We start from the raw sequence: 18,749 nt of genomic DNA on the forward strand, positions 1-18,749 counted from the left end.
CACAGGGTGAAGTGTCTTAAAAGAGTTAAGGATAGACTGCTATAAAAGTTAGAAGGGAGACATCACATCTCGGTGGAAAAAAAATGTTTACGTTATATCACCTCTTTGGTCCTTAAGTACTTATTCTTTCTTTCAGAGATCTGACACAGGCTTGTAAAATTGTAAACTCTGCAAAATCTATGTTTTCTTCCAAGTCCAAGTGTTGTAATTTAGAAGAAAATTCTGAAATGAAAGAAGACCCAAGTTCTAGTCCCAGCTGTCACTAAATCAAGCTTCAGATTATATGTAACATTGGAGTTGGAACTCTTGAAAGTCCTTTTCAACTCTAAACTTCTATAATCAAATCCTTCCTGAACCACCTTTCTCCCTAACACCTGTCACATAATTAATCCCAGGCTACCGTTCTCATTCAGGTCTGAACTGCTTACACAGTTGTATTAATGTATATTAGAATACAATTTATTCACCTACAGATTCGTATTTCTATTGGCTTTACACTAATGGTGTAATATAAGCATGTTGATAAAATAGTAGATGGCAATCAGAATTAAGTAAGAGTGGGAGTCAAACACAAGCATGTTTTCCTTTGCAGTATTTCTTAAACTTGATTGTTTTTTCATTTTTATTAATGATATTCCTAATACTTCATCTAGTATTTACTCACCTGGCTGCTCCTTCTGCCTTTCTAATGTGTATTGAGAAGTGTTACAAAAGTGTTTTACATCATTTTCTTTTTCTCACTCTCTTACTTAAGCAATGGCTCTTCACTGCCTTTTTAACTTTATTTTGTATATTTAATAATTGAAAATATAAACAAAAACTAAAAAGAAAACAGTTGAATAAAAACATACATTTCTCAATTAAATGTACTAGATGCCTATAAATTTTTTAAAATCATACGTTACACAATGTATTTCGTTCATAGTAATGCAATCATGCAGTATTTGTTCTTTTTTGTCTAGCTTGCTTTGCTCAACATAATGTCCTCCAGGTTCATTCACGTTGTCATATGCTTTACAACTTCATTTCTTCTTACAGCTGCATAATATCACATCTTGTGAATACATCAGTTGTTTATCCATTCATCTGTTGATGGACACCTGGGTTTCAAACTTTTGCCAATCGTGAATAACGTTGCTATGAACATTGGTGTGCAGATGTTTGTTCGTATCACTGTTTTCAGTTCTTCTGGGGTATATACACAGTGGTGGTATTGCAGAATCACATGGCAATTCTATATTCAACTTCTGTAGGAATAGCCAAACAGTCCTCCACAGTGGCTGTACCATTCTGCATCCCCACCAACAGTGAATAACCATTCCTATCTCTCCACATTCTCTCCAACACTTGTAGTTCTGTCTTTTTTAATAGTGGCCATTCTGATAGGCATGAAATATCTCATTGTAGTTTTGATTTGCATTTCCCTAATTAGGGATGTTGAGCATTTCTTCGTTTTTTTTTTGTTTTTTTTTTTTTTTTTTGCCATTTGTATTCCTTCTTTGGACAAATGTCTATTCAAGTCTTTTGCTCATTCTTAAATGGGGTTGTCTTTTTATTGTTGGGTTGTAACATCTCTTTACATATCCTGGATATTAAACCCTTATGGGATATGTGATTTCCAATATCTTCTCCCATTGAGTTGGCTGCTTTTCCACCATTTTGACAAAGTCCTATGAGGTGCAGAAGTGTTTAATTTTGAGGAGGTCCCATTTATCTATTTTTTCTTTCATTCCATGTGCTTTGGGTGTAAGGTCCAAGAACCCAACATCTATTACAAGGTCTTGAAGATGTTTCCCTACATTTTCTTCTAGTAGTTTTATGGTCCTGGATTTTATATTTAGGTCTTTGACCCATTTTGTTTCTTGTATAGGAAGTGAAATACAGGTTCTCTTTCATTTTTCTGGTTATAGATATCCAGTAGTCCCAGCACCATTTGTTGAAGAGACTGTTTTGTCCCATTAACATTAACTTCGTAGGTTTGTCAAAAACTATTCAACTGTATAGGCGAGGGTTTATCTCTGGGTTCCCAATTCTATTCCACTGATGTGTGTCTATCTTCATGGCAGTACTATGCTGTTTTGACTACCGTAGCTTTGTAATATATTTCAAGGTCAGGCAGTGAAATTTCTCCCACCTTGCTCTTCTTTTTTAGAATGCTTTTGGCTATTTGGGTGCACTTTTCCCTTACAAATGTATTTGATAATTGCCTTTTCAAATTCTGTAAAGCTGTTGGGATTTTGATTGGTATTGCATTAAATCTATAAATCACTTTGGGTAAACTTGACATCTTTGCTGTATTTATTCTTCCAATCCATGAACATGGAATGCCCTTCCATTTCCTTAGGTCTTTTAAAATTTCTTTTAGCATTGTTTTCACATTTTCTGCATATAGGTCCTGTACTTCTTTGGTTAAATTAATTCCTAGGTATTTGAGTCTTTTTGTTGCTATTGAAAATGGAATTTTCCCCAATTTCCTCCTAAGATTGTTCAGTAGTACTAGTATACAAAAACATTACTGATTTTTGCACACTGATCTTGTACCCTGCCACTTTGTTGAACTCATTAGCTCAAGTAGCTTTGTTGTGGATACTTCAGGATTTTTTAAGTACAGGATCATGTCATCCACAGTGAGTTTTACTTCCTCTTTTCCTATTTGGATGCCTTTAATTTTTTTTCTTGTCTAATTGCCATAGCTAGAACTTCTAGTACAATATTGAATAACAATGGTCTTCAATGCTTATTAACCAATCTCAAGTTCTTGCCTGCTATTCAACAATTTCATATGTAAGTCCATTGTTTTGTCTCCCCAATTACCTAAACCTGAAGAGGCAGACTGTCAACTTTCTTCCTATCCCCCAGTTCAAGCAAATGTTTATATTTATGTGAGAAGTTACTTTTGTCATGTAATTTTTAAACTCACACTTTTTTTCCCCAAAATTTATCACCAACTTGCCTATGTTTACAGAAAGAATGTAACTTGAGAAAGTGTTATCAAAGTAGTATGCAAAATTTTGAGAAGGCAGGCTTTAGGGATGCTGTTTAAGAAAGCAACTCGAAGGTAAATTCCATATTTAGGTTACTAGATACACTTTCCCCACCTGTATGATGCATGTTCAAATTATTCATTGCAGTCTTGTTCATAATAGCAAGAGTGGAAATAACTCAAATATCCATAAAAACAGGGCAACGTACATAAATTATGGCCCATTCATACAATGGAACACTATGCAGTCAGGTAAAGAGTGAAGACGCTCTCTAATATACTGGTATGGACAAATCTAAATTATAGTGAGAAAACCAGGTACAGAATTTACTAAATAGTATGCTTCCCTTTATATATAAAAGGGGGATAGGAAAGAACACATTCATATCTGCCTGTATATACAATAAAAGATCTCTGGAAGGCTATAAGGCAGCTAATAAGTGTCTGTTTTGAGAAAGGTGATAGGAACTGGGTATTGAGATGGGAAGACTTGTCACAGTGTAGCTTTTTACATTTACTGATTTTATTTCTCTCCCCTTTCCTGCCACCCCCCCCACCTCAGTTGTCTGCTGTGTCCATTTGCTGTGTGTTCTTCTGTGTCGCTCGTATTCTTGTCAGTGGCACCCAGCATCTGTGTCTCTTTTTGTTGTGTCTCTTGCTGCGTCAGCTCTCCGTGCGTGTGCAGTGCCACTAATGGGCAGGCTGCACTTTTTACAGGCTGGGCAGCTCTCCTTACAGGATGCACTCCTTGTGCACGGGGCTTCCCTATGCGGGAGACACCCCTGCGGGGCACGGCACTCCGTGAGTGCATCAGCACTGTGCATAGGCCAGTTCATCACACGGGTCAGGAGGCCCTGGGTTTGAACCCTGGACCTGCCATGTTGTAGGACGATGCTCTACCCTTTGAGCCAAATCTGCTTCCCCATTTACTGATTTTTAAAAACTATGTGAAATATATTGTTTATTGTCCCCTCCCTGCTCCCCCAACCACCCCAGCTGTCTGCTCATTGTTTCTACTTGCTGTTTGATCTTTGTGTCTGCTCGTTGAGTCCATTCGTCTTCTTCAGGAGGCACTGGAAACTGAACCCAGAGCTTCCCATGTGGGACGTGGGTACCCAACTGCTTGAGCCACATCCACTCCCCAATATTGTTTATTAAAAATATTCACCCACTAAGTCTTATCACATGACAAGCAAAATACTATATCACCAACATAAGCATGAATTGTAGGAGACACAAGGTGAGTGCTCAATAAATATCAGCATTAATTAGCAACAGATAGAAGACTGCAGTAAAAAATGGGATAGGGGAGCTACTTTCAACCATTCCTGCAGCAATTTAGGTCTATACCTATAACCAATGAAAAATACATGCATATTTTTTTTACATTGGGTATTTATTACTTTTGCAATTAAAAACAATTATTGAGAGAAAGATACCTCCTTTGTTGAGGCAACTGCATGGGGTGAGTAGAAACATGAAAGAGTCTAGGAAACAAATGGCAAACCAAGAAGCTTTTGTAGAAATTTATTCACTCTGAGAAACAAAATATGAGAACCATGGTTGCAGAAGACAAATCAACCTCAAGTGGTGGCATTTTTGAAAAACCAAATGGTTCCCTCCCAGAGCTTAAGTTTCTGGGCACACACACTCCTTGCTTGGGAGTTCCAATGTACAAGGAAAATGGAGGATTGCTAAGAGTATGGTAGGGCTGAGTAGAAAATGTTATCTTTTTATCATCCCATTTCGTTCTGGATATATCTTTTTGGATACAAAGGTGGTGGGGAGGAGAGGGATAAATATTGAATGAATTTACTAAATGAATGTTCATTACTGAGTTTTCATTTGTTCCTTGAAATAGCTAAGCTGAGAAGGCAAGGCAACTATGATGACCACAACCTTAGTCACCTTGAGAAGATGAGAAGTCCTTATAGGCAAAGAAGTTTAGACATTTTGATTAGCAATAGTAGAAGAAAAAAGAACACTAGGTTTTACAGCAGGGAGAGCCAAACAGAAATTTGAAGGGTACTGGGAAGAGGCAGGGAGTTAGGAGGATATAGAGACTAATTCTCTAGAAGGAAATATGGTGATTGCCCCTCCTCACAAAGAGGGAGCCTCAGCGAAACTGCAGAGGACTGATCCTTAGACCAATCACATCTTTGCCAATCTCTGTCACCTGTAGAAGTGAACACAAGAAAAAGTTAGGGATCTGTGAGGTTAAAAAGCTTAGAAAGCAGATTTCCTCCAACCCTAAGTGGGCAGAGTGGACAGGTGCTTGTTATGTATTAATAAACAGCAGGGAAAAGAAATAACTTTCTCTGCTATCACTGCCTCAAGGAGCTAGGGGTGAATACAGGAAAGGAGAAAAAAAAAAAAGGACTGCCACACTTCTTTCTCTTTCCCCTTCGTCAATATCCAAGAAGCATTTTTTGAGATCAGTACTTACTGTAGTGACCCTGCAAATTTGACCCTGGAACTCAGGGGAATAGCAGGCTCCACTGAGTGGACACTTTTCCACTGGCTTTCCTCGGTAGATGGGTCGGTATGATGCAGCACAGATGTCAAAGGGGTTGTGCATGTCATAATTGAGCTGGCAGGCATCTGTGGGGTTCTTCTCACAGGCAGACAGGATTTTTCGGGTCTAGGGAAGGAAAAGACTATTTAAATTATATTTTGACTCCTAAAATAAAAAATAAAAATTAAGAACATATTTTCTAAAAAGTCAGATCTTTTAAATCAATAAATTAGCTTTATGAAGGAAAAAAAAAAAGATGCAATTAGATTATGAATACAGGCCCAATCCTCTGTATAGAATGTATGTGAAGGGATAACAAGTGTTGTTCTTTTTATCAGGATTCCCCCTTCTCAATACCAAAGTGGCTCATAGATCTGGACCTACATTCCTCCACCAAGTCTGGTAACTACCAGAGCCAGGCCTAGAAAGGGTTAAAACCAGCTTCCATTGCCCAAGGGAATGTTTTTAGAGGGCACAGAAAAGGGATGCATTTATGGAGGTTAGTGCAGATACTGATGGGATATCTGGAGCTTAAAGACAGGATTGGGGTTCTTTTCAGGTGTAGTGGAGCTGTTTCAGGTTGCAGATCACCCTCACACTGTTGCTATTATGAATAAGTTATATATTCAATTTCCAGGAACAAGAGGAGGAAGCCAGGTCAGTAACTAACTAACTAGAAAATGGCATTTTCAACTCTGTTGGGTTACTTTTTTGTTGTTGAATTTTGTTATATAGAGTTTTCTTTCAGAGGAAAGGACTGTCTTCTGCTCCCTCCAAGGAAAAGTAGATCTAGTTTCCCTATGTTCACTGAAAGAATTCTCATTTACCTGTTGAGCCACCTCAGGCTTGGGACCAAGCTCCAGCAGGCGCCGAGCAAAGGTGGCGGCTGTCTTGAAGTTCTTAAGCTTGAAAAAGAGATTGAGGGCTGTGCGCAGCACCAGGATCATGTGAACAGGCTGCAGGTTTGAGTGGGTGAAATAGGCTGCCATCTGATGGACAGAAAGAGGAATACATACCAGGTTGATGCTACAGCGGGGGTAGATCACTTACAAGGTTTTACAAGCGTTAAAACCAAAAAAAAAAAAAAAAAACCCAAAAAATCCATGACTGGCTCAAAAGCAGAGAGATATGGAGGACTGATGGGATAAGCAAGAAGGGTGCAGAATGCAGTCCCCCTCACAGAAAATGGGCCCAAATCTCTCTTTCTCCCCAGATTAAGATCTGGGTACAGAATTACAGTGTTAAGATATGATAGAGGGTGAAGGCAGGACATTTCTATAGTGTTCAGAGGCCCAATGCTCTTACCTCACAAATGCGTTTTTGTTGTTCCAGAGTCTCTTTGGGCAGCTTCTTCCTTTCTATCTCCATGGACAAACCCACAATGTACTCACGGCAAATGGTGATGAGTTGCTGGGCCTGGACAGAAAGTTAAAGAAGGTCATGGTATAGAGGCAAGAATGCAGGGGTGCCCAGGACTGGGGCAAGTAACTAGACCTCTTACCTCTGCAATCTCCTGTTTATTGTCCACAACAAGAAGTGGCACACTGAGTAGGATAGAACGAAATTTTTCCACAGCTTCCTCAAATTTGCCAACTGTGGTGAACTGGTAGCACAGCTGCAACCGCTGGATAAGATCATTAAGCTTCAGGCCTACAGCTGGTAGACCATTCTTCAACCCTGCATCTTTCCTAGAAAGGCCAAAAGTAGGAAGACAACAGACGATAGTCAGTAGGCAGCTAAGATTCAACTTCTTTTTCTAGCAAACAAGAATATAACATACCACACTGGGGAATGGACTGGCAACAGATATAAACCAATCCCCATAGAGTACTGGGGCAAAGATCTTTTCCTATGAAGAAATCCACTCTGGGACAATTCTAACTGTGTCACTGAGACTACTATCTGAAATATCTATCACAGCTTGCAAAGGACAGAAGCAAGGAGCAAAGGATCTTACCAATTGCGATTAGGGTAGCCATACATGGAGGGCAGGCAAGGCAGAGCTTGATAGGTAGTACGGCCCCGGGCATATGTCTGTAGAAACAGTTGCTTGTAGGGGCCAAACTGGGTTACCCCTACTTGGTCATGAAGGAGCTGGAATACAGAAAAATGGTGATTAGCCTCGCCACTTAAAAATTGTCCTTGGGCAAGGTACTTAACTTCTCTGTGTTTGTTTCCTCATCAGCAAAATATACTTAATTATAGGACCTATCTTATTTAAATGCCTATAAAGCATTTAATATAGTATCTGACACAGTAAACATTGAATAAAGGTTAATGTTTGTTGCACTCATTATTGTTGTTGTTGCTATTATAAAACAGGGCTTAGTGTTCAAACCATACACCTATTCAGGAAGGGGTGCCAGATGTGAAGCCAGAAAGCAGGCTATAAATGGGTAAGATAGCTAGAAGAATTTGCCTTTAGAGATTACTAAGCCAAGTAGAAAGCAGGTATGCGGAACAATTCTATGAGGACAGTATCCTTAGACAAGACCAAGGGCTATCATGCTCAATATGCGCCTCTGCCTTTGTGGGTAGGGTAATTCCGATTTGGTTAAGATGAGTCAACAATCTTCTGTGGGCCCTGGGCTAGGCATATTCAAGAGGAAGAGTCAGGGTTACCTTAAGAAGACTTACCCGCATAGCTGTTTCAAAAGAGCCTGCCAGGATGTGATCAACTGGAAGTTGAGAGTTATTACACCAGATCTAACAAGAAATAGAAAACCCAACCCATGTGAAATTTTGCTTTCTCTTCCCAAACTATCCTACTCCGTATCTATAATAGAAAAGTATCTGACACTTTTGATATGCAAATCGAGTATGAGCCAGCCAGAAACACTCATCCCCACAGAGCTATTTTTCTGCTTACCTGGGCTGGGCTAGTTCCCTTGGTAGGAGGAACGAAGAACCCATCCTCAGCACCACTAGCTGCCCCAGGGGGTATATCCTAGGGGAAAAACAGAAGCGCTGAGTCATTTTTAAGCTGTTAAAGTACTTTGTTCTAACATATCCAAAACACAATACTTTATCTTGTTTCCAGCCTCCACTGGAGAGGAGTGGTGGCAGTGGGAGAAGATAGGAGAAGCCTCACTGATAACAAAATGATTTATCAAAGGCTCTAATTCAGACAAAAAAAAAGCTTGTGGCCTTTTCATAAGCTGCCTCTGGCACAACCCTGATTATATCATTTTTCTTTACTTACCAATGAGAGAGAAGCATCAGATTAGAGGCAGGTCCTAGATTCCCTCTCTTTGTGTATCTCAGGATAGGGGGTGGTCATAAGGCCTGACTTTCATTTTTCCTTCTTTCCATTGAAGGATATGTATCAGATTAGAAAGAGGGCCTAGATCCCCTTCCTTATGGAGACCTCACAATGAAGTGGAGAGGGATTAACGGAGGAATAAGACTACTAGCTTCCACTAAGAGGAGGGAAAGAAACTTACAAGGGTATAAATTCCACATACCAGCTCAGGAGGGAGCTCCAGATCTTCTTCTACATCCCAGCCACCTCCTTCTTCCTGTCCTTTGCCAAGAGCATCATCCCCCAAACCTTCTGTAGCCTCCACAAACCCATCTGTAAGGAAAATCCATGCTCAAAATAGATTTGGGTAGTGATACACTCTTAGCCAAAGAAAAGCAAGGTGTCAGGATCCTTATTGGCCCCCAGAAGGCCCACAACACAATCAGTCCCAATCCATCTCCCCAGAACAGCCCTAGAATAGCACTCTTACCTTCATCCAGTTGCAGCTCTGCATCCTCTCCCCATCCCTCAGTACCAACAGTGTCAATGTCAATGTCAGCAGCCAGCGCTCCTCCCTTTCCTACAGAGGGAGAACAGAGAGGAGCTAGCTATATAGCCAGGGAAGTTGGATATACAGGTAAGTTTTACCTTTCTAAAGCAGATGGCAAGGTTCTGCCCAGTTATTGTATTTATTTTTGTAGTATGTATGTATAAGGAAGGTTAACACTTGGAGCTTTAGCTAACTTGCAGAAAGTTTTGCAAAGAGAGGGCATAGAAGAGAGATGGAAGCAACTGGCCTTCCTACTACCAAAAACTGGCTCTTTAACTTATGAATTTTTGGCTAACAACTCTTGGAATTTCTTCTTGAGCTCTTTCCTATGTTACACCACTAACAGTGGCCTACTATCTTTGACTTGATCCTTAAGATTTTCTTACCACCTTATACTGGTTGAGTATATCACCAGTTATGTAAGTTTTCATTAACATGTTACCTCATTTTTTATCCACAGCAACCTAAAGAAGAGATTGAACAGGTCATATTACCACTGAAGTAAAGCAATCAATCTGCAGTTCAGACCCAGATGTTTGGAGATTAAGTCAATTTATTTGCCAACATCATACTGCTTCTCCTAAGAACATAATTAGCAACCTTTACAAAAATGCTTCATAACTTTAACACATTATTCAGTTTCTTCAAAGCCCCCCCAACTGTAATTCATGGCTTAGTGAGAAACATAAGGGTTGTAAACAGAGTTGGCCAAAACTGGGCTCAGGTAGTTCTCCCATTCACTACTTATGTGACCTGGGACAAGTTACTTAACCTGTTTTTCTCTAAACTGCCTTTTATGGAGTTGTTGTTAGGATTACAAGAGTTAATACAGAGTCTAGCAAAAAGTTTGGAATCTACAGGTATCCAGGAATTTGCTCCCTCCCCCTTCATTAAAGCTTCTTTCTAGGTTACATTTTCTAAACCTTTTAATCTTTTCACAGTTCTCTGAAACAACTCCACATCTTTTTGAGAAAGAAAAGAGATAAAAAAGCTCCCTGCCATGTCCCTTCTTTTTGTATCATATACTATGCTGGAAAAGACTACTTGGGCTGGGAAAAGGGAGTCCTCAAAATTAAGAGGTTGGACTTCAGTTGTTGGATTATTTTTCATCTGAGGATAGGAAGAAACTCTTAAAAGGACTTTCAGTGGCAGAGCTCTCAGTATTTTATCATTTGAGTGCAGATATATTCATTCAACCATTCACTTATTTCTATTTCATATACTCCTCTAAGAAAGTTTAAAGGCTTATCGTAGGCAAGGCTCAGAAACAAAATTAAAATGACTAAACCACAGACAAAAAGAGGTTTTTAAAAAGAGGTGGTGGTAGAGAGAGAAATACAGACAATAGTTATACTACAAGAAGGGCAGCTCTTTTGGTGGTCCTTGACAGAAAACCCATATCAGAAACAGGTTCTCCCTCCTCTCTGCTTTTTTCTACATACATACCTACATGGATTCAAGCCTTTTTTTTGGGGGGGGGGAGGGGAGCAGGGTAGAATCAGCGAGTGCAGAGCATGAGGATATAGGTGGGAGGAGACAGAGGAAAGAACAGGTCTAAGAACAAAGATCCAAAGGTCTATCCAGGCTCTCAATTAGGACAAATTAACTAGTAGATATATCGAAGAAAACAGGAGGAGAATAAGAGTCATATACCCACATGATAGAATTTGCAGCAACCAAATTTGTAACTTAAGATTGTATGTCATGAATGATAAAATACTGACTGGAGAGTGTGACTACATCTATGGGAAAACCTAAGGAAGTACACGAAAATGTTAACAGTGGTTATTAGAAGTGCGGATGGAGAGATATTCTGTTTTCTTTGCCCCCTTACTTTCTGAATTTTCTTTAAGGAGTTCAAAATCCTTTTTATTTCCTTACTTAAAAGCTGTACTATGACTCTGATCGGCACGTCAGTGCTCTATGAAATTTCACACAGAAGAAAAGACAGATCAAGCTAAGAGCTAATGGTATCCTCCTAGGACAGTTTATATATATAAACAAAACACTATGGGAGAGGTGGGTACTTACCCTTGCTGGCAATGGAGCCTTCAAAAAATCCTTTGGACACAGTCAATAAGGGCCAGTTGGTATCCAGTGGCATGATAGGTGCAGGCGGCTGGAGCAGCTTGGCATTAGGGTCAATGTCTGGGATCTGAAAGGTAGAAGAAGAAGGTAGGTTGACAGCAAGCAGTTCTCATGAGTCACATATATGTAGGATATGGAGGTTCCTCTGATCACATTTCTCTGCCTCTCCAGATAACCAGGTAGAAAAGTAACATTTATAGCTCCCAATTGTCCCAAGATCTCAGAGTTACTCCTACAACCAAAGGCACTCATGTGAGCAAAGACTCACTGTCTCCTTCTCTGGGTCAAAAGTCTCTTTCAGGCTTTCAGCTTCTTCATCTAAGCCATGGGTAGCAGCTGTGAGATAGGCCAGTGACTCTGTAGAGAAAATAGACAGTGCAGCAGAAGGCAGGTTCTGAGATGACCTCCCAGGGATCTTTGCCTCAAGTCCTTGCATAATCCTTCCTCCTTAAGTGTGGGCTGGACTTACTAACTTGATTCTAATGAACAGAATGTGGCAGAATTAATGGGATGTCATTTATAAAATTAGGTTACAGAGACTGTGGGTTCCATCTTGGGTGTCCTCTCTTGCTCATTTGCAGTGAAGGAGACCAGCTGCCATGCTGTGAAATGTGCTATGGAGAGGCCTATATGGCAAGAAACTAGTGTTGCCAAACCAACAGTCAGCAAGGACCTGAGGCCAAGAGCCATGTCAATGCGCTTAGAAGCAGATCCTTTCCCAGTTGAACCTTGAGGTAACTGCAGCCCAGGACACCACATGATTGCAGCCTCATGAGAAACTGAGCTAGAGGTACCCAGCTAAGCCATGCCAGAAACTGAGATAATAAATGTTTACTGTTTTAACTAAGTTTTGGGGTCATTTTTTACACAGCAATAAATAAACTTTCACATAGCACATCCAGTTCTTCATGTAGGTTCTACTTTCAATATATATCCCAAATATGACCATTACTCACACCTTTACTGCCAGCACCTTGGTCCAAAGCACCTGTCACCTTTTTTGTTCCCTGATATTTCTCAAATGCTAGTATAAAGCTTTGTACACATTTTGAGTTCTCAAGAACTATTTCTTGAATGTATAAATGAATGAATAAATAAATAAATGAGTGAAACCTCCAGATACGAAGTAAAGGAATAAAATTCTAATGGCATCCAACGACCATATCTACTAGGGTATATGTCACAGTACCTTCTAAAACCTCCTGTCTTTCCCCACAACTATTAACTGTTTTCTTAGGGTGCTTGGCCAGACTAAATAATTGATCTGTACCCCTCTCTGGCTTTAAAAAAAGTCTTCTAGGTATAGCAAGAACATGCTGTCTTCACCTGGACACATGCACAATAAAAAAAATCCCTCACCACTACACATGATAATTCAACCTGAAGAGAAAATGCATCTTAAGGTCCCAAATGAGCTGATGAATCCTGGATACTCACTTTGCCCACAGTTCTTCAGGATCCGCACTCGCTCTGACACATCACCCAGGTATAAGGCATTCTGATAATGGCCACTCATGTCCTTTCGAATCTCAGCTATGCCAAATCAATAAGAGACACCAAGTTATGTCTTCTCAACTTACGTTCTCTCTCTCCTCTGTTTTCCTCCCGCCTTTCCCCAAGAACCTCTCTTTCAATCCTTAGTTTCAGAGGTCTCACCAATCTTCATCATCTTTCGAAGTTTCTCTAGGTTGCCAGTGATAAGGTAGAGGAAGGAAAGTTTGTCAAAATTTTTGGTGCGCTGATAGCACATTTCCACAATCTGATGGTTCCCCTGTAGCAGGGCCACTTCTCCCAACTTTTCCCAGCAGTTCTTGTCATCCAGTGCTTTGGCTGCTTCCAGAGCAATCTAAAGAATCCCGAGGGTCAGAGACAACAGATTGGAGGACATAAAACCAGGGGCTCTGCTGTCAAAGCATCTGTCTCTTAACAAAACTCTCAAGGAATTTCCTTTACTAGGAAATTTCCTAGTAAAGGAGTAATTACTCCTAGCTTTCAGTCATATTCTATTTACTGAAAATTCTATCAATAAACAGTCCCTTTGGAGTCATAACATTTATCCTCTACCTTAGAAATTTGCTTTTACAACAAAATCACTTCTGAGCAGTTGTTGATTCCACAGGACCAGTTCTTGTTTAGCTATTTATTTCCTACATGCCAAGTTTGAAGATCCACAGGGACTTTAGAGAACACAGAAGAAATAATAAAAGTAGGGAGTACAGAATTGAAAAATCAAAATTCCTAAGCCATCTCACCATTTAAAACAAATGCCTGTAGACTCTGGGTCCCAACATTTAATAAGTATCCTTTCATCTAAGCAGCTAATCAACAAGATCAAGTGGCAAGGAAATAAATAATGAGATTTTTCAAATTCCATGCTATCTAATTCCTGGTCCTAGAAGTTACTGAATTCAAACTGAGAATAACAACAGTAGTAGAAATGCTATGACAGAAGCAAAAACAGAAAAAGGTAAAGATAGGCAAATAGCAACATGAAGATGCACAATCTAACAACTTTTCAAAAATCCCAAATTCTACTATCTGGCTAAAGAAATAAGCCCAGAATAAATCTTTCCCAGTGCCGCCCTAACCTTTTTAAAAACAATAAGGGGTTTATGACCTTCTATTCACCTCACCTCAATATTTCCACACTCCAGTGCCAGACTAAAGCGAGTTTTCTCATCCTTGACAAAGTGCAGTGCCACTTCAGGATAGCCCTTCTTCTGGAGATAAGCAATGATGGACTGGCCTACTAGTTTGGCATTCCTCACCATGTGCAGCACCTGGACATTGGGGTGGGTAGCACAGGGAATAAAGATCACATAGAGGAAAAAAGGGGTGCTACCCCTCTCAATACTCCTGGCACGCTTCCCCATTTCATACCTCATCATATTTCCGGTTGATCAGGGCCAGCTTGAATTTGAACTCAGTGGGATCAATAGTGAGTACCCGAGGACGACACTCCCTGTCTAGGCAATATACATTATTGCCCTTCACCCGTGTGACATAAATAGGTAAATCCAGAGTTCGGATGATTCCATGGTCCCTAAGAACAGGAAGTAGGGGGTATAATTTTCAGTACTGAAAGGAGAGGACTAGAAGCAAAGAAAAATCCAATCTGTAAAGAAATGGAACAAACCTAGAAGACAGCCTTTTATCATCTCATTATTCTTTTGTCAAGTACCATGTGAACGAAGGATAAGAAGTGATTCAAAAAAGACTAGAACCAAATGTTGATTTTATTTTTTTGCAGTAAGTGGGAAAAGATGGGTCAGATGATATGATTTTTCTTTATAAGCTATTACTATAGGATCTGAGTAACAGACATGACTATAGAAATCCGAGCTCAAGTTAAAACTTAAAGTTCTGCTATATGATCAGTATGCCACTATGGACAATTAACTCCTTTCCAATAGGCAATAGGTGAAAGTAGAAGAGAAGCAGATGTGAAGAGTTATGACACAGAAATCATGGAAAGCAGAAAATATCCTGAACTAAAAAATAAAAATATGAAAAATTAAAATTTGTAGGCATAGCTAAAGAAATTCTTGATGTATAATTTGCAGCCTTAAAATCATAAACTGGTAATACTTTTTTTTTTTTGACAGCTCTTCTTGGGCCTCTTTTTTTTTTTAAATTTTTTATTCATTTTTAAAAAAAATATTACATTCAAAAAATATGACGTCCCATTCAACCCCATCACCCCCACCCCCCACTCCCCCCACAGCAACACTCTCTCCCATCATCGTGACACATCCATTGCACCTGGTAAGTACATCTCTGGGCATCGTTGCACCCCATAGTCAATGGTCCACATCATAGCCCACACTCTCCCACGTTCCATCCAGTGGGCCCTGGGGGGATCTACAGTGTCCCGTAGTTGTCCGTGAAGCACCACCCAGGACAACTCCAAGTCCCGAAAACGCCTCCACATCTCATCTCTTCCTCCCATTCCCCGCACCCAGCAGCCACCATGGCCACCCTTCCCACACCAATGCCACATTTTCTCTGTGGACATTGGATTGGTTGTGTCCATTGCACATCTATGTCAAGTGGGGGCTTAGATTCCACATGGATACTGGATGCAATTCTCCTGCTTTCAGTTGTAGGCACTCTAGGCTCCAATAAACTGGTAATACTGAAAATTAATGGACCTTCTATGCACATACTGAGAAAGACTAAAAAGTAATCAGTACCTACTACAAAAATTTTACTGTTTTTTAAAAAAAGAAAGTACTTAGAAGGAAATAAAATCAGACGACATCAATAAAACAGAAAACAAAAATACAATAGAGTTCAATAAAGTAAAAAAAAATAGGATAAAATAACCTTCTCAGGACTGAATAAGAAAAAAAGAGAAAAGGCAATAACAGGCATGAAAAAGTGATATCATCATAGACCCTATAGAATTTACCTTTGCAAATGACTGACTTGCCAGAAAAATGAAATTTACAAAAATTGACCAAAAAAAAAAAAAAAAGAGGGAAGCGGATATGGCTTTCAAGTAGTTGGGCACCCACCTACCACATGGGAGGTCCCGAGTTTGGTTTCCGGCACCTCCTGGAGAAGGTGGGCAAGACAGTGAGATGGCATGACAGGCACGTATGGCGAGCTGACACAACAAGATGACGCAAATGAGACACAAAGAGAAAAGACAATGAGAGACACAAAAAAGCAGGGAGCTGAGGTGGCTCAAGTGATTGAGCAACTCTCTCCCACATGAGAGGTTTCAGGTGCTTCCTAAAGAAAAGATGAGCAGACACAGAGAGCTCACAGCAAATGGGCACAGAGAGCAGACAGCAAGACCTAAACAACGAGGTGGGATAATAAATAAATAAAATAAATCTCTAAAAAAAGAAAAAAGTTTATCAAGGTCCCTGACATAAAATCAATTAAAAAACTTAAGATTTCTAAATATTAGCTAAAATTAGAAAATGAAATTTCTAAAAGGTTACTATCCATTTACAAATTGCATAAAAATTATCCTGTGCATAGAAATAAACCTAAGAAATGCAATATCTACATGGGGAAAACTATAAAACTTTATTAAAAGACACTTCAGATGAGCTGCTAAACTATATTCACAGATTTGGAAATTTAGTATTGTAAAGATGATAGTTATCCCCAAATTGCAGATGCAATGCAATCATAACACAAATCACAACAGATTTTCTTGTTTTTGTTTGGTTTGGTTTTGAGTAGAATTTCACAAGCCGACTCCAAAATTTATGTGAAAATAGCAGAACGTTTGAATGACTCATCATAAAGCTACAATATTTAAGACAATGTGGAAGTGTGTGGAAGACAGACCACAGAAACAGAAGCTTGTATATTTATGTATGACAAAGATGGAGCTATAGAACAATGGTGAAATGGTCATTTTCAATAAATGGTGCTAGGGCAACTAACTGTCTTAAGGAAAATGTAAAATTGAATCCTCCACCTTACACCATATATAAACATGAAGTTCAGGTGGGAAGCGGACTTGGCTCAACAGATAGAACGTCCACCTACCACATAGGAGGTCCACAGTTCAAACCCAGGGCCTCCTGACCGTGTAATGAGCTGGCCCACATGCAATGCTGATGCATGCAAAGAGTGCCATGCCACGCAGGGGTGTCCCCCGCGTAGAGGAGCCCCACCCACAAGGAGTGTGCCCCGTAAGGAGAGCCACTCCACGGGAAAAAAGTGCAGCCTGCCCAGGAGTGGCGGCCACACACGGGGAGAGGTGACAAAGCAAGATGGCACAACAAAAAGAGACACAGATTCCAGGTGCCGCTGACAAGAATACAAGCAGACACAGAAGAACACACAGCAAATGGACACAGAGAGCAAACAAGTAGGGGCAGGGAGAAGGGGAGAGGATTAACTAAAAAATAAATCTTTAAAAAAAAAAACTATGTTTAAAAAAAAGGGCAAAACTATAAAGTTTTTTACAAGAGAATATAGATGAATATTTTTATGATCTGGAGTCATGAAAAATTTCTTCAATAGAACACAAAAAGGAATATCCATAAAAGGAAAAGATTAATAAATTCAACTACATTAAAAAGAAGAACTTCTGTTCATTAAAGGACACCAGATGACTTCCAGGAAAATGGTAAACTACAAAGACATGGGATTCTCTTCTCCTCCAGAAAAACAGCTAGAGGACAGGCAGAAACTACCTGGAAAAAAATGTCCTAGGGTTTAGGACATTGAGCCTCCATGCTGCTTAAATGTGGCCACTCTCTAAGTCAACCTCAGCATGTAGATGCATTACTTTCCCCCCAGCGCGGGACGTGACTCCCGGGGATGAGCCTCCCTGGTGCCGAGGCATTACTACCAAGCACCAGCTGATGATGTAACTAGAAAAAGACCCTGAATAAAGGGTTCAACTCAGACCAGAAGAATATCTCAGCCTACATGTAATATCAGGTGTTAAAAATTGCTTTTTGACTTTGGATAAAAGGGGGAAATGGAAAGGACAAGTGAGTTTATATGGTTATGAGTCTCCAAAAAAGAGTCAGGAGGGGTGATGCTTATACACACCTCAGCAGGGTACCAGAGACAGCCAAGGTAGATGGAAACCCAGGTGTTGGTTCTCCTGAGGGCTACAGAGACCCACAGGTTCTATGGTCATGGCAGATGGCTCTGGAGTTCAGGGCCATGTCACTTGGCCCTACTTTGGAGCTTGTGTTCCTGAGTGTGATGGAGTTGGACTCAGATATGACCTTTATACACGACTCTTCTGTTACTTTTACCAGACCTGTGGCTGGTGTTTGGGTTGGTGTATACTCAGGAGATCTGAATCTCTGGACTGTCCATGTGACAGCCAGGCCCTGGGCCTCAGCAGACTTGTGGCTCCTACCCTTTGGTTTGTTGGACTTACCCTGGCCAGCTGACAGGGAGGTGAAGAGGGTCAACCACCACACCAGGGAGCCAAGAGTGCCTACAGTTGCAAGCTGGAGAATTGCATCCATTATCCATGTGGAATCTAAGCCCCCTCTTGATGTAGAGGGGGACTGGACATAACCATCCCAGGGTCCACAGGATGGAGGAATAAAGTATGGATTAGAGTAGACTTATTGGTGTTCTGCTGGGGAACTACTGTGATTAGTAAGGGAAGAAATTGTAGTAGTGATGCGGAGAGGGCAACCACGGTGGCTGCTGATGGTAGGGAGATGGAAGAAGAGATATGGTGTGGGGGCATTTTCAGGATTTGGAGTTGTCCTGGGTGGTGCTGCAGGGACAGATGCTGTACGTTGTGTGTCCTGCCGTGGCCCACTGGGTGGACTTGGGAAGAGTGTGGACTACAATGTGGACCACTGTCCATGTGGTGCAGCAGTGCTCCATAATGTATTCGCCAGGTGCAATGGATATACCACGATGATGG

The 18,749-nt window shown here is 40.4% G+C and overlaps 1 protein-coding gene across 2 annotated transcripts in view; it reads right to left on the reverse strand.

Moving 5' to 3' along the window:
• Positions 1-4,360: 4,360 nt before the first annotated feature.
• COPA (COPI coat complex subunit alpha) overlaps positions 4,361-18,749 on the reverse strand; it is a 52,134-nt gene continuing 37,745 nt past the window's right edge. For both annotated transcript variants that reach the window (XM_004448413.5, XM_071207523.1), the window contains 16 exons: positions 14,258-14,420; positions 14,011-14,157; positions 13,034-13,223; positions 12,815-12,910; positions 11,646-11,734; positions 11,321-11,444; positions 9,230-9,319; positions 8,963-9,072; positions 8,368-8,445; positions 8,136-8,204; positions 7,456-7,592; positions 7,000-7,186; positions 6,804-6,914; positions 6,326-6,487; positions 5,430-5,624; positions 4,361-5,159 (listed from right to left, as the gene is read on the reverse strand). In XM_004448413.5, the coding sequence (XP_004448470.1) occupies positions 5,100-5,159; positions 5,430-5,624; positions 6,326-6,487; positions 6,804-6,914; positions 7,000-7,186; positions 7,456-7,592; positions 8,136-8,204; positions 8,368-8,445; positions 8,963-9,072; positions 9,230-9,319; positions 11,321-11,444; positions 11,646-11,734; positions 12,815-12,910; positions 13,034-13,223; positions 14,011-14,157; positions 14,258-14,420 (2,008 nt within the window). In that variant the 3' untranslated portion in view covers positions 4,361-5,099. The remainder of the gene's footprint in view (positions 5,160-5,429; positions 5,625-6,325; positions 6,488-6,803; positions 6,915-6,999; positions 7,187-7,455; positions 7,593-8,135; positions 8,205-8,367; positions 8,446-8,962; positions 9,073-9,229; positions 9,320-11,320; positions 11,445-11,645; positions 11,735-12,814; positions 12,911-13,033; positions 13,224-14,010; positions 14,158-14,257; positions 14,421-18,749) is intronic.

This window comes from Dasypus novemcinctus, chromosome 13 (assembly GCF_030445035.2).
Source record: "Dasypus novemcinctus isolate mDasNov1 chromosome 13, mDasNov1.1.hap2, whole genome shotgun sequence".
NCBI lineage: Eukaryota > Metazoa > Chordata > Mammalia > Cingulata > Dasypodidae > Dasypus > Dasypus novemcinctus.